Source organism: Trachurus japonicus, chromosome 8 (genome assembly GCF_045865225.1).
Source record: "Trachurus japonicus isolate A0001 chromosome 8, Traja_1.0".
NCBI lineage: Eukaryota > Metazoa > Chordata > Actinopteri > Carangiformes > Carangidae > Trachurus > Trachurus japonicus.
In genome coordinates, this window is record NC_140914.1 from 25,167,556 (window position 1) to 25,179,317 (window position 11,762).

The window sequence follows — 11,762 nt, forward strand, 5'->3', positions numbered from 1 at the left end:
ATGTTTAATTCACATCATTATTTACTGTATAAAGTCTATGGTGCTGACAACAATACACCCCAATGGGGCTATTTTTTCCTTTACTCCTATCACAATGAAACTTTACACAATGAAAGTATCCATGAAATGTAACATTTTTTGTATTACAAGTTTCTTTGAAAATTAATTTGAATATGCAAATGAGCCTGATTCGTACCCGTGCAGGGAAGTTACATACTGTAGTGCAGTTTCAGCCGACGCGACCCCGCTCAGGCTGCAGCGGCAGCACCATTCATCCTATTAACCATTTTTCTACCATTGCAATGAGTCTGGAAACATTATTTTAAGGCCGAAAAACTCTGCAATGTTACTTTAACTTATTGAATGGACATGAATGTGTTAGTTATTTGGCCCCTGTTGCTGCTTGTGGCTTTATGGCTTCTTGGCCATAAGTCAATTAGTGTTGAGCTCATTTACATATTTAAAATTAATTTTCCAAGAAACTTGAAATACAGAAATGTTACTTTTCATGTATACTTTTATTGTGTGAAGTGTGATTGTGGTAGGAGTAAAGGAAGAAAATAAGCCTATTCGGGTGTATTTTGGGCATATTCCATTAGTGTATTGCTCATTTGCATATTCAAATTCATTTTCCAAGAAACTTGTAATACAAAAAATGTTACTTTTAATGTCTATTTTCATTGTGTAAAGTTTCATTGTGGTAGGAGTAAAGGAAAAAAAGAAAACTATTCGGGTGTATTTTGGGCATATTTGATTAGTGTAAGGCTCATTTGCATATTCAAATTAATTTTCAAAGAAACTTGTAATACAAAAAATGTTACATTTCATGGATACTTTCATTGTGTAAAGTTTCATTGTGATAGGAGTAAAGGGAAAAAATAGCCCCATAGGGGTGTATTGTTGTCAGCACCATAGACTTTATACAGTAAATAATGATGAGAATTAAACATATTTCCCCAACTAGGATTTCTTAGGACTTTTAGTATGTTGTTCTGGACACCTCATAGAAATGATGTATGGTGAAAAACCTTCTGTGACAATTAGTCTGTCGTAAAATGCTATTTTGCCTGGACTATTTGGTCTGTTTGTTTTATTCATCCTCTCCACCTCTGTCAGATGGGATTGGGAGGCATCTGTGAAGTCTCAGGGTCTCACCACAGGTCTAGTCAAAATCAAGTCTTCCAGGAAATGGTTTCATACTTTTGCTCTATGTCCTGCAACAGTTTTATCACACAGAGGCCACCAGACTTCATGTTGTGTATTTGTGCTGCTGATGTGTGGGACCTAAACACGAGTCTGAATCTCTCTGAACCGTGTCCAGTCAACTCACTTTATTTATAGACATAGTCACAAGAAGAAAAGCAAACAGATTGAGCCACAGCAAAGGCTCTGAATACAAAAAAGTAAAAGTTTCAGCAAAGATTTTTTTTTTCACTTTTTCATTATAAGTTAGAGTTTAGATTGAAAATGGCAACTGTATTGTCTTAACAGTTAAAAGCAAAAAAGACATGAGGGCTTAAAAGCATTTAGGCTATTATATTGATGCGTGCAGCATTTTAAAGTTGCAGCTAAATTAAATTACTTAATGCACTGTTGGATTTTCCCCAGGGATAAATAAAGTCTCATTTTATCTAATAATAATACATCATAATTTATTTGTGATTATATTAGTCTGGATCTGCAGATAAGTTATCAAATAGATGTACTGAAGTAAAATAGCATTATTTGCTTCCAAATGTGGTCAAGTGAAAGGATATTTATAGAAAAACCACACTGTACAACACACTTTTTTTTTTTTTTTTTACAAGGAAAGGTTCAGGAGGACTTCTTTTGCAGAGTTTAAAGGAGGTGTAACGTTGTATGGAAATTGTGACAATGAGAAAAGTAAGAGACACATATTTATTGTGTGAAGTTTAGGTCTTCCAAACTCCTCATCTCTTCAAGCAGATGATCGTTTCTTGACCTCCTGAAAGAAAACAAATGAAAAATGCAAGAAAATAAGTGAAACATGGTGGAGCAAGTATAGTCGTCCGATGTACATAAGTAAAAGTAGTAACACAACAATATATAAAACTTTAAATTCATTTAAAATTGAATGGAGGGCCTTTATCTATTCAAAAGTACAATCAGGAAGTTGTACTAGTAGTAAAAGTGCTTCTGTTCTGTGCCTCATGTTATTCTAACTGTGAGGACGGGGTCAGAGGTCACAAAATTGGGTGAAGTAGCTACTGTCTGTAGTTGAAATAAATTATTTACTACAGCAGAATAGTACACTTCTGTAATGAAAAGGCCTCATTACAAAGAGACAGTTGTAGTAATATTTTGTTTTGTTTTATTCATTGAGTGGCTCATTCACTTTTAATGAAAACATCATGGCCAGCAGCTCTATGTTGAAGTTAGTCTAGGGAACAACTCAGAATATTTCACTCTGAAAGTTGCAGCCTATCACCTTGCAACATTTCATTTTCTCTCAGTAAACCTTTAGAAATTGAGCTACTTGCTTCTAAATATTTGTTTCTCATCTTTCTGCAGAGTCTAAATCAGTGGTTGTTTCTCTTTTGTAACAGAGAAGAAGAGAGCCGCCACAGACACTGAGGTTTTCTCTCAGTGGTTGAACTGTGAACACGCCCTGACTGTCTCAACATGTCCAAAAAAGAGGATTAAAAGACACAATGTGGGAAAGCTGCACCCTGATGAGGAAAGACTGCAGAGTGTTGCATTCTTGTCTGTGGCATGCCAAAGCAATCAGTGCATCAAAGTCAGACCGGAGCAGTCGAAAACCACCTCTCTTCTACAGTAAATAATACAGTATATAACATGTCTGCTCTTCTACATACCCCATAGTGTTCCCAGCCTTTGATCTCATTATAGAGAGCATCTCCGGGACAGGAAGTGTTCACCACCTGTCTGTGGCCCTGCAGGGTGAAGTCGGCCCTCAGTCGCCCACCACCCACAGCGCAGGATGCCAGCTGATCCCTCACCAGCCCCATGGAATGCTGGGAGGGCAGACGGCTGACGTAGTCCCCGATGAAGGAGACGCCGTAGCCTATGGAGTTGTGTCCGAGGGTGTGCGCTCCCTGCCAGTGCCAGCCCCGGCCCTCGTAGATGTGTCCGTCAGAGCCTGCGACAAAGCTTCAGGGGGAGCACACAGAGAATCTTAAGACTTTGTGAGTTTGGTGCCAAATTTCACACACGCGTGTTGAGGCGGCGAAGTCTGACTAACCTGTAGCCTATGTCGTCCCAGCCTCTGTCCTCCTGGTGGAAACGCTGCATGGAGCGCATGTCTGCAGAGCACTGCTGGAAGGTCACACAGGGCTGGCTGGGTGTGTGAGTGTGGTGGATGTACATGAAGGAGAGAGGTAGAGACAGGGTGGTGGGCGTCCCCCTGTACGGCTCTGCACCCCACATACACCGAGGAATCATAGGTGGGCAGTCTGAAACAGATGTTTAAGGGGTAGTTCAACATTTTGGCAAATTTGCCTATTGCCATAATCCCTATAGTCATGGCAGTAGGTTCATTAACTTTAATTATCGGTGCATGTTGTTGTAAGGCAGAGATGCGAGTTGCTCAGTGAAGGTGAACGGTTCAGGTCCCCTGTCCCTCAAAACTCATCAAATACACAATCCAACAACTCCAAAACGCTCTGGTGGACAAGTTGTGACCTGCACATTCACCACGCTATGAGATAATCATGTATAATTATGTAACATTACGACACATGAAGCAAATGACTGGAACTCCGCCCAGCAACCGCGTCTGGAATGTAGTTCCGGCTATGGACTTGCCTTGAAAACAACTCTGGTAATGTTACATGATTATTTCATAGCGTGGTGAATGTGAAGGTCACAACTTGTCCACGAGAGCGTTTTGGAGTTGTTGGACTGTGTATTTGATGAGTTTTGAAGGACAGCGGACCTGTACCATTCACCTCCATTGTGTTCACTAAGCAGCTCACGTCTCTGCCCCGCGGATCTCAAAACAACATGCACTGATAATTAAAGGCAATGAACCTACTCCTATGACTATAGGGATTATGGCAATAGGCCAATTTGCCAAAATGTTGAACTATCTCTTTAACCACAGCTGGTTAGAAACTGGTTACATAGGACTTAATTTAAGTTGAGGGATATTTGCTGAGCCATTTCTGGTTTCACTTCAGTCTCATGCTCACCCATGTACATGTGGACAAACGCTTTCATCCCCTCCTTCACTGCAGCCACCTGCCGCCTCCTCTCCTTCTTCGATTGGCCCTTCGGCGTGTGGTGCAGCTCCACTGACTTCATCACCTTCCTGAGCAGCACTGGAGGGACAATCAGGCCTCTGAAGTTCTCCCTGCGACGTCGGCTGATGAGGCGCGGGGCGGCGTCCAGTCCGTCCTTGTCCAGCTGGTGGCAGTAGTACTCCGTCAGCAGAGCGCTGAGCTTCAGAGGACGACCGGCTCTGGCAGAGACCTCCATCCCTATGACCACACCGTCCATGGCACCGTTGACCTGGGCGGCGGTGAGCAGAGTGGGGGTGTCGGAGAGGGTGAAGGCTTGAGGAGAGGTTAAGCTGTCCCAGCAGCCGTCAGCTCCCGAGTGCTCGGTGCCAGGAGAGCTGTGTCTGAGAGAGAAGCTGAGGTCTTTGGTCAGAGTGAGCTGGTACAGGCCCCTGACACGCCCTCCTGCCTTGGAGAGGAAACCAGCCTCGATGCCCAGGAGGAGCGGCCTGAGGGCCACGGAGGTGCCATCAGAGGTCAGAACCACGCCTTTCTCTTTCCCATCACCAATCACCCTGTGCTGCACAGCCTTCCTGATGTAACCTGAGAGGCCAGCTTCCATCTCAGGACCACTGGAGTCGACATTACCGAGGAACTGCTGAATGAGTGCATCGTCTAGTCTAGCCGCCCTGCGCAGCCTCTTCAGCACAACCACTGGTCCTGCACCGGGGTCCTCATCCTCCACTTGCTTCACCGCCCTGATGAAGTCATCCATGTGGTGGGAAAATGAAGCTGCACACAGAACAAATATTAATGTATCTGTCACACAGATGAAAACACACCTCTGCAACCCACACACACTCGGCTTGATCCCTAAACACACACACATACACTGCTGTCATCAGGGGAATAGTTGTGAAGGGAATAGTGGAGCTAATTACCCGGGGCCCCGACATGGGGGAGGGCCTAATTATTTTAATCAGTGATACTAAAAGTCTGTGTAATTACCTTTGTCAGTACTTAAAAAGTGATCTTAATACAAACCACAAAAATTGGTAGATAATGTGGCTACAGTTAACTCACTGAACAATTCTCAGGGAAATGACTTAGGTACAACACACTCAATGAGAAAAGAGGAAGTTATAAAAAAAAAACTATATATTAGCCCAGTGGTTCCCAACTTTTTCTGGCTCGTGACCCCATTTTGATCACAAATTTCTGGCGACCCTGTCGATCAAGATTCGCCAGCTCAGATATTTTATAATGCTGCATTTTATTTGAACTCGATTTCAATTTGAGAAAGTGAAAGTATAGAATACAGTTGTTTAGGATTGTGTGTGGTGTTTTTAATCATATTTTTTTTAAAGAATAATTAGTTTTAAAAAGTATTTTTTATCAGTAACCTTTCAGGCGACCTCATTTGAATTCCAGGCGACCCCACATGGGGTCCCGACCCCAAGGTTGAAAAACACTGCATTAGCCTAAATTACAGTGTTTATGTACAAGATTAGAAAAGGGTACAAATACAAACGTGCAAAAAGAAAAAGAGAGGAAAGAGAGAGTCAGTGAATCAGTTTTACTTTCAATTGTAGAAGCAGTCACAGAGTGAATCAGCTGCAGCTCCACCATCACAGTCATCTCAGATCACTGACAGCAACTGTTATGATCTGTTTTACTGTTATGATGCAACAGTCTGGGCCGGCACCTGTTAGAGGCTAATTCGCCCTCATTCTCCAGATCTAATCATTTCTACCATCTGTGATAAAACACATGAAACACTGATACTTCCTCTTTTATAGGAGACTTTTTTTTTCTTTTGCCCCTAATTAATATCTAAACTAAGAGAATAATCTTCCAACACGTCATGTGTCAGACAAGAAGACAAAGGATACGTTCTTCAGTGTGTTATAACCACAACATTACTGATCAGAACCATTAGTGTTTTTCTAGATTGTTGTTGGTACAGCCATGACTATGTGAAAAAGTACAGCAGGCCCATGAGGCTGCGTATGTACACAGCTCAGATTTTTGTACTACTTAACCATGATAAGCCAATTTTATCTGGTGCATAACAGGCTGACATATCAGCTGTAGATGACATATTAGCCTACAGAGGTCATACACGGACAAATAAAGCAAACATACATTTTATATGTTGTTCATGCTCATTTAACAGAATAGAAAATGCTGAAATAATTGCTGATTGATCACAATAAAAAAATCCCATCTGAAAATGTATCTGTGGTCAGAAAAAATATTAATGTCTTGAGAGCAGCAGTGTCCTGATATGGATGCACATATTGCTACAGTGCGTCTCATAAAACTGATTTAAAAGTGTCAACAAATGTTGTTACCTTCTGTGTATGTGGCAGCCAGGACCACAACAAGAGCCAGGGCGAGTCTCCAGCAGCCTTTATCCATCCTGAGCCTCTAACAACTCCAGCTCCGGGCTTCAAATGTTTGTTACAGTGTCGCCGCTCTTCCCATTTATAAAGGTTCACATGCAGATTATGGGTGGGTGGTTGTGTAACAGCTGTACACATATTGTAGATACGTATGTGTGCGTTTGCAGTTGGTGTGGCCGACTGAGCAATGTGGGAAACTGACACCTGTGATGTGGGCAGCGTAAACCCGTCAGTGGCCACTCAAGGCTTTCCTGTGTGCCGGACACAGAACCGACGTGACCGACCTGGACATTTTTGAGAAATTCACAACTTCTGTAATGAATCTCGGTCTTCTCGTTTGTGTCGTTAGCTCGCAGATGCAACTTATGTAACATAATTTCTGGGAATAATAGCCAGCAGCAAACCCTGTGTTATTGTACAAATCTTTGGCACTCCTCTCTGAAGCAATAAGCAGGCTCTTGAGGATGTCCAGAAAACACAAAGCCAGGCTGCAACACAGAGGAAGTCCCAAAAACAGATGAATCACTTGGCGACAGATTTATTCATCTGTGATGAGCTGTAGGTCTATATGTACACATGGACATTGGTGAAAAAGATCCACTATGGTTATGACAGACATGTTGAGATTTAAGCACACAGATCAGTGGTTACAACAGTCACAAGGCGAGGTCAAGAACAGGAAGTAGATGTAGTTTATAGGCAAGCTGGAAAGTACATTGCAGAAGGTCTTATGTGAAAATAAAGGTAAGGTTATAAAACTGCCATTACTGCAATCTGTAATGATATATATATGTATAGGAAAGAACTGGAAAGAGGTGATGACACCCACAAAACTAAAGTGAGAGCATACTAAATAAAAATCCCTGCAGTTTTGGCTGGAGTGCACATGGTCAGGAGGAGAAATAATTATGCTTATGTAGGCTGTTTTTCTGTATGTGTATTGTTAACCACAAAAATTGAGTTTATGCTGACCTATCATTATGATTATATATAACATATTATAATTTTGATGTATCCTGTTGGATTCAAATTTCTGCTTCTGTCTAATAGACAATAAAAAATGAATGAAACAAGAACCAAATGTTGGTACATAATACCACAGTATTGACCATAAATTGAGCTTATAGACAATAGACAAATCATATGAGAAAGTTTTTCAGATACTCTGTATTTTACAGACTTGGTATTCAACATTATAAATTGACTAATTACTTATTATTGTTCATTACTTCCCATTAAATATTAACTATTATTATTATTATGCGTGTGCTGCTACTGGTCTGTTATAAGTAGCTCTCCGGTACAGCAGGTGGCGCTAAACAATTTAAATTGTAGTCGCCAGCGCTTTATGCTTGGAGGAGGAAGTAGGAAGAAAAGAAGAAAAACAGGACATAAGCTGATCAATTTGCAGTCAAGGTTCGTTTATCTATGGATGCCTCGCTCACAAAAACATGATAATTATTATCACATATCATCCACTCTGTGTGTGTGACCTAATACCGTGTAGGACCACGTTTCTTCTCCTGGAGGGGATCGTATCTGACAGGAAGTGTCGGCTAGCATCTGTGGCTAGTTAGCTTCCAGCTAGCTCTCATCAGCTGTTTGTCGGGTGTGAACGGCTCTGACTGGACAGTGTTGCTGTCAGAGGGTAAAATGTTAAACCCCGTGTGGTGGTGATAGCTAGTATAGTGTGTCATTTGTATTCAGACCGGTGAACTAATATGCCGCGACGTGGTTGTGATGTGGGGAGAACTGGCTAAGTGTAGCCTGTCCACAAGAGGTAGCAACAAGAGACCTGAGAGACAGAGGAGAGCTCACCATGGAGACCGTGGTGTGGACAGGAGGTCACTGTAGTTTAATGACTGGTCAAACTGATCGAAGCGACTTGGCCTCAGGATGTAGCTGTAATAGGTTGTCATTACTGTACATTACAGTCACTGAGCCAAGCAGCTTTTCATCACCTCTGAATGGTTTATTTATGGTCTGGTTTGTGTGGCTCCCCCTGACACTGCATTACTTCAACTGTCCATCCATTGTTATTAGCTAATTTTTTATATAACTATTTATTGCCTATGTAGTTATGGTGTAAGAATTTAGTAAAATTGTTAAAAATTATGTACCCGTTATGTCTTCAACCTAACAATTTCAGTCACAAGTAGTCTAAATGACAAAGTCATGTTATATGTATGTGTGCAGACTAGGGCTGTCCCAAACGATTATTTTTCTCCCGAGTGCACACTGAAATATTAGCACAATGATTTTGAATAGGCACATTTATTTAGTATAGTCATGGAGCAGACCAGTGTTTCCTCGAGGATGTTTTTTAAGCTGGGGTGCAGGACATCAGACATATGTGTGCATATGTTTTTGTATGTGTGTGTTTTTTTGACTTCCTTGTTTCAGTAGATCTGTGATATGTGTCATCACTCTCCCAACAGAGAATGGACACGCGGTTTACTCGGGGGAAATCCAGCATCTTGGAGCGGTCCCTGACCCGGCCCAAGACTGAGGTCAGCGTGAGCGCCTTCGCCCTGCTGTTCTCCGAGATGGTCCAGTACTGTCAGAGCCGCGTGTACTCTGTGTCTGAGCTGCAGACGCGTCTGGCAGACATGGGTCAGAGTGTGGGAGCCAGCATGCTGGATGTGCTGGTGCTGAGAGAGAAGAACGGGAAGAGAGAGACCAAAGTGCTGAACATGCTGCTCTTCATCAAGGTAATGTATAATAGTAATGTCATTTATGGGGTACAGTAACTTTTTACTTTACTTCTTCCTCCACTGTAAGGATTTGGCTGAACAGAAGTGTGGAACATGTGTATACAGTCGCACACTCCCATTTAAAGTTTACTCTTGCTTCTTGACTTTATGTTTCTATGTTTGCTTGTTCTGTTTACCGCTGTGTTCTTTAATTTTTTGTTTTCATGTTACTGAGGTGAGATTTCCTTTATAGAGAGCCTAAGCGGAAGCAGGAAGTAACGCTCGCCATGGGACCTCAATTCGGAAAAAATCTCCATGTAAGTGAACGGGAGTCAAAATTTTATTTTGTGATCCGATAAAAATATATGACCTCTACCTGTTTAAAACATTGCGTTTCATGCCAGAAAATCAGCAGTTTGTTGTAAAACTATTATAAAATTCAGAAAAATCCATAACCAAAAAGACTGTCACGTAGGTGACGTCACACACCACATGCCGCCATTTCTTGTGTCAGTTGATGATGGATGTTTTGTGGGAGACCCGATCTGTAGTCCATAGAGTGGTTTTCACACAAAATAAATTCTTTCGTTGCCGATTTACGACAAACTGCTGATTTTTTGGCATGAAACACAATGTTTTAAGGTCATATATTTTTCTCATGACACAATTCAATCGGATCCTGAAATAAAATTTTGACTCCCATTCCCTTACATTGAGATTTTTTCCGAATTGAGGTCCCATGGTGAGCGTTACTTCCTGCTTCCGCTTAGGCTCTCTATAAATCTCACCCACACATTCTGTATACCGTGTGTATACGTGTTCTTCTTGATTATAATATTGTGCAAATAATAATAAATAATAAATAAATGAGTTTTTAACTGTTCTCATGCCTTTAGGTTAATGTGTGGAAGTCTTTGTTCGGGAAGGAGGCAGACAAGCTGGAGCAGGCCAACGATGACGACAAGACCTATTACATCATAGAGAAGGAGCCGCTCATCAACGCCTACATCTCTGTGCCCAAAGAGAACAGCAGCTTGAACTGTGCCGCCTTTACTGCCGGCGTCGTGGAAGCCATCCTCACACACAGCGGCTTCCCTGCCAAGGTCACAGCTCACTGGCACAAAGGCACCACGCTCATGATAAAGTTTAATGAGTCGGTCATTGCCAGAGACAAGGCTTTGGATGGCAGATAGATAAGACTGGAGAAGGTGGCCGGCTTTGTTAATCAATAGAGGATGAGGATAAATCATCCAGGTCCAGACTTTTGTTCGTTCCTGAAGTGTGGGTGACTGCGTCTGAATTTCCTTGTGGTAACTGATGAGATGCCGACTTTATGGATGGATGGATGGATGAATGGATGGATGGATAACTGCAACGCACTGAGCCACATCTAGAGGTGAAATGGTGCAGATAACTGGTTCAATCCTCCGAGGTTTTGTGGATCATCTCACTCGTGTTGTACCTCATGAAGTGACACATTTGTTTGTAATAGATCACTCTTAATTTTAGCTTCATGTGATGTTTTTACATCAAGGATCATTCAGAAAAGATAAACACTTTACATTATTTTGTAATAACCTAATTTTCAAGGTCCAAAGGGTCAACATGTTTAATAATAACACGGCCTTAGGCTCTGTCCTTGTCCTACTTTTAATTATGACAGACAACACACTGAATAAATATATTTAAAAAACATCTTATTTGAACATAAAATTGGCACAATGGGTAAACATGAACGGAAATTACCAAGAACTTACTAAATGGTGTGCAATTATTTCCCCTGGTGTTAATATTGTTAATTAAAAAAGTAGTCATGGTTTCTCTTTTTTACTTAGAGATAAATGTTCAGATTTTAAAACCTTTAAGTTTCTAAATTCCACTTCAGCTGCATGTTAAATATCTGTAAAACAGGTTTAGTCAGGCCCATAGATACTTGAAAATATGTCACTGTTTTTATTATCTGTGTATTATTTTGATTCGTTTTGCGTGTGTTTGCATACATGTAAAATTACAGAGTGAGTTTACATTCTACAAATAAAACATCCTGGTGCATTAATGTATAACTGCTATGTGTCCAATTTGATTCCTGCTATGGGGTTTTTATATCTAACTGTTTATTTACAATCAAAGGAATAGTTTGTCATGGTAGGAAATGTGATTATTTGCCTTTTACTAACTGGCAGGATGAGATGAGAAGATGATGGATATCACTCTCTTGTCTATGATGAAAAGAAACAGCTATTTAAAACCATGTAGCAGCCCGTCTAAAGCTCACTGTTTAAAATGTTATTCTCATTATGTAAGATAACACAGTTATGAGCCAGGCTAGCCGCTAGCTATACCCCGCTCCATCTTTGTGCTGCTGGCTGAAGCTTCACATTAACAAACACATACAGATTCAAAAGTGGTGTCAATCTACTCAATCAATATGTTGGGGGGAAAAAGTCAAAACTGTTCTATGATCA

The 11,762-nt window shown here is 41.2% G+C and overlaps 2 protein-coding genes across 2 annotated transcripts; one reads left to right on the forward strand and one right to left on the reverse strand.

Annotated features, from left to right (window-relative positions):
- Positions 1-1,711: 1,711 nt before the first annotated feature.
- pglyrp6 (peptidoglycan recognition protein 6) lies at positions 1,712-6,718 on the reverse strand. The gene is made up of 5 exons (XM_085784936.1): positions 6,554-6,718; positions 4,173-4,991; positions 3,224-3,434; positions 2,838-3,132; positions 1,712-1,966 (listed from the first exon to the last, which is right to left on the reverse strand). The coding sequence occupies exons 1-5, from the start codon at positions 6,618-6,620 to the stop codon at positions 1,940-1,942; spliced, it is 1,419 nt and encodes a 472-aa protein (XP_085641062.1). The 5' UTR covers positions 6,621-6,718; the 3' UTR covers positions 1,712-1,939.
- Positions 6,719-7,954: 1,236 nt separating this feature from the next.
- Positions 7,955-11,353, forward strand: LOC146983388 (trafficking protein particle complex subunit 5-like). Its single transcript, XM_085784937.1, has 3 exons — positions 7,955-8,020; positions 9,043-9,315; positions 10,194-11,353. The coding sequence occupies exons 2-3, from the start codon at positions 9,046-9,048 to the stop codon at positions 10,488-10,490; spliced, it is 567 nt and encodes a 188-aa protein (XP_085641063.1). The 5' UTR covers positions 7,955-8,020; positions 9,043-9,045; the 3' UTR covers positions 10,491-11,353.
- Positions 11,354-11,762: the final 409 nt, after the last annotated feature.

Excerpts from the sequence above, each read along its gene's own strand:
- pglyrp6 (XM_085784936.1), bottom strand. The coding sequence starts at position 6,620 with ATGGATAAAGGCTGCTGGAGACTCGCCCTGGCTCTTGTTGTGGTCCTG. Across the intron at positions 4,992-6,553 it reads GGCTGCCACATACACAGAAG|CTTCATTTTCCCACCACATG; the intron begins GTAACAACATTT and ends TTCTGTGTGCAG. Across the intron at positions 1,967-2,837 it reads AAGGCTGGGAACACTATGGG|GAGGTCAAGAAACGATCATC; the intron begins GTATGTAGAAGA and ends GTTTTCTTTCAG.
- LOC146983388 (XM_085784937.1), top strand. The coding sequence starts at position 9,046 with ATGGACACGCGGTTTACTCGGGGGAAATCCAGCATCTTGGAGCGGTCC. Across the intron at positions 9,316-10,193 it reads ACATGCTGCTCTTCATCAAG|GTTAATGTGTGGAAGTCTTT; the intron begins GTAATGTATAAT and ends TCATGCCTTTAG.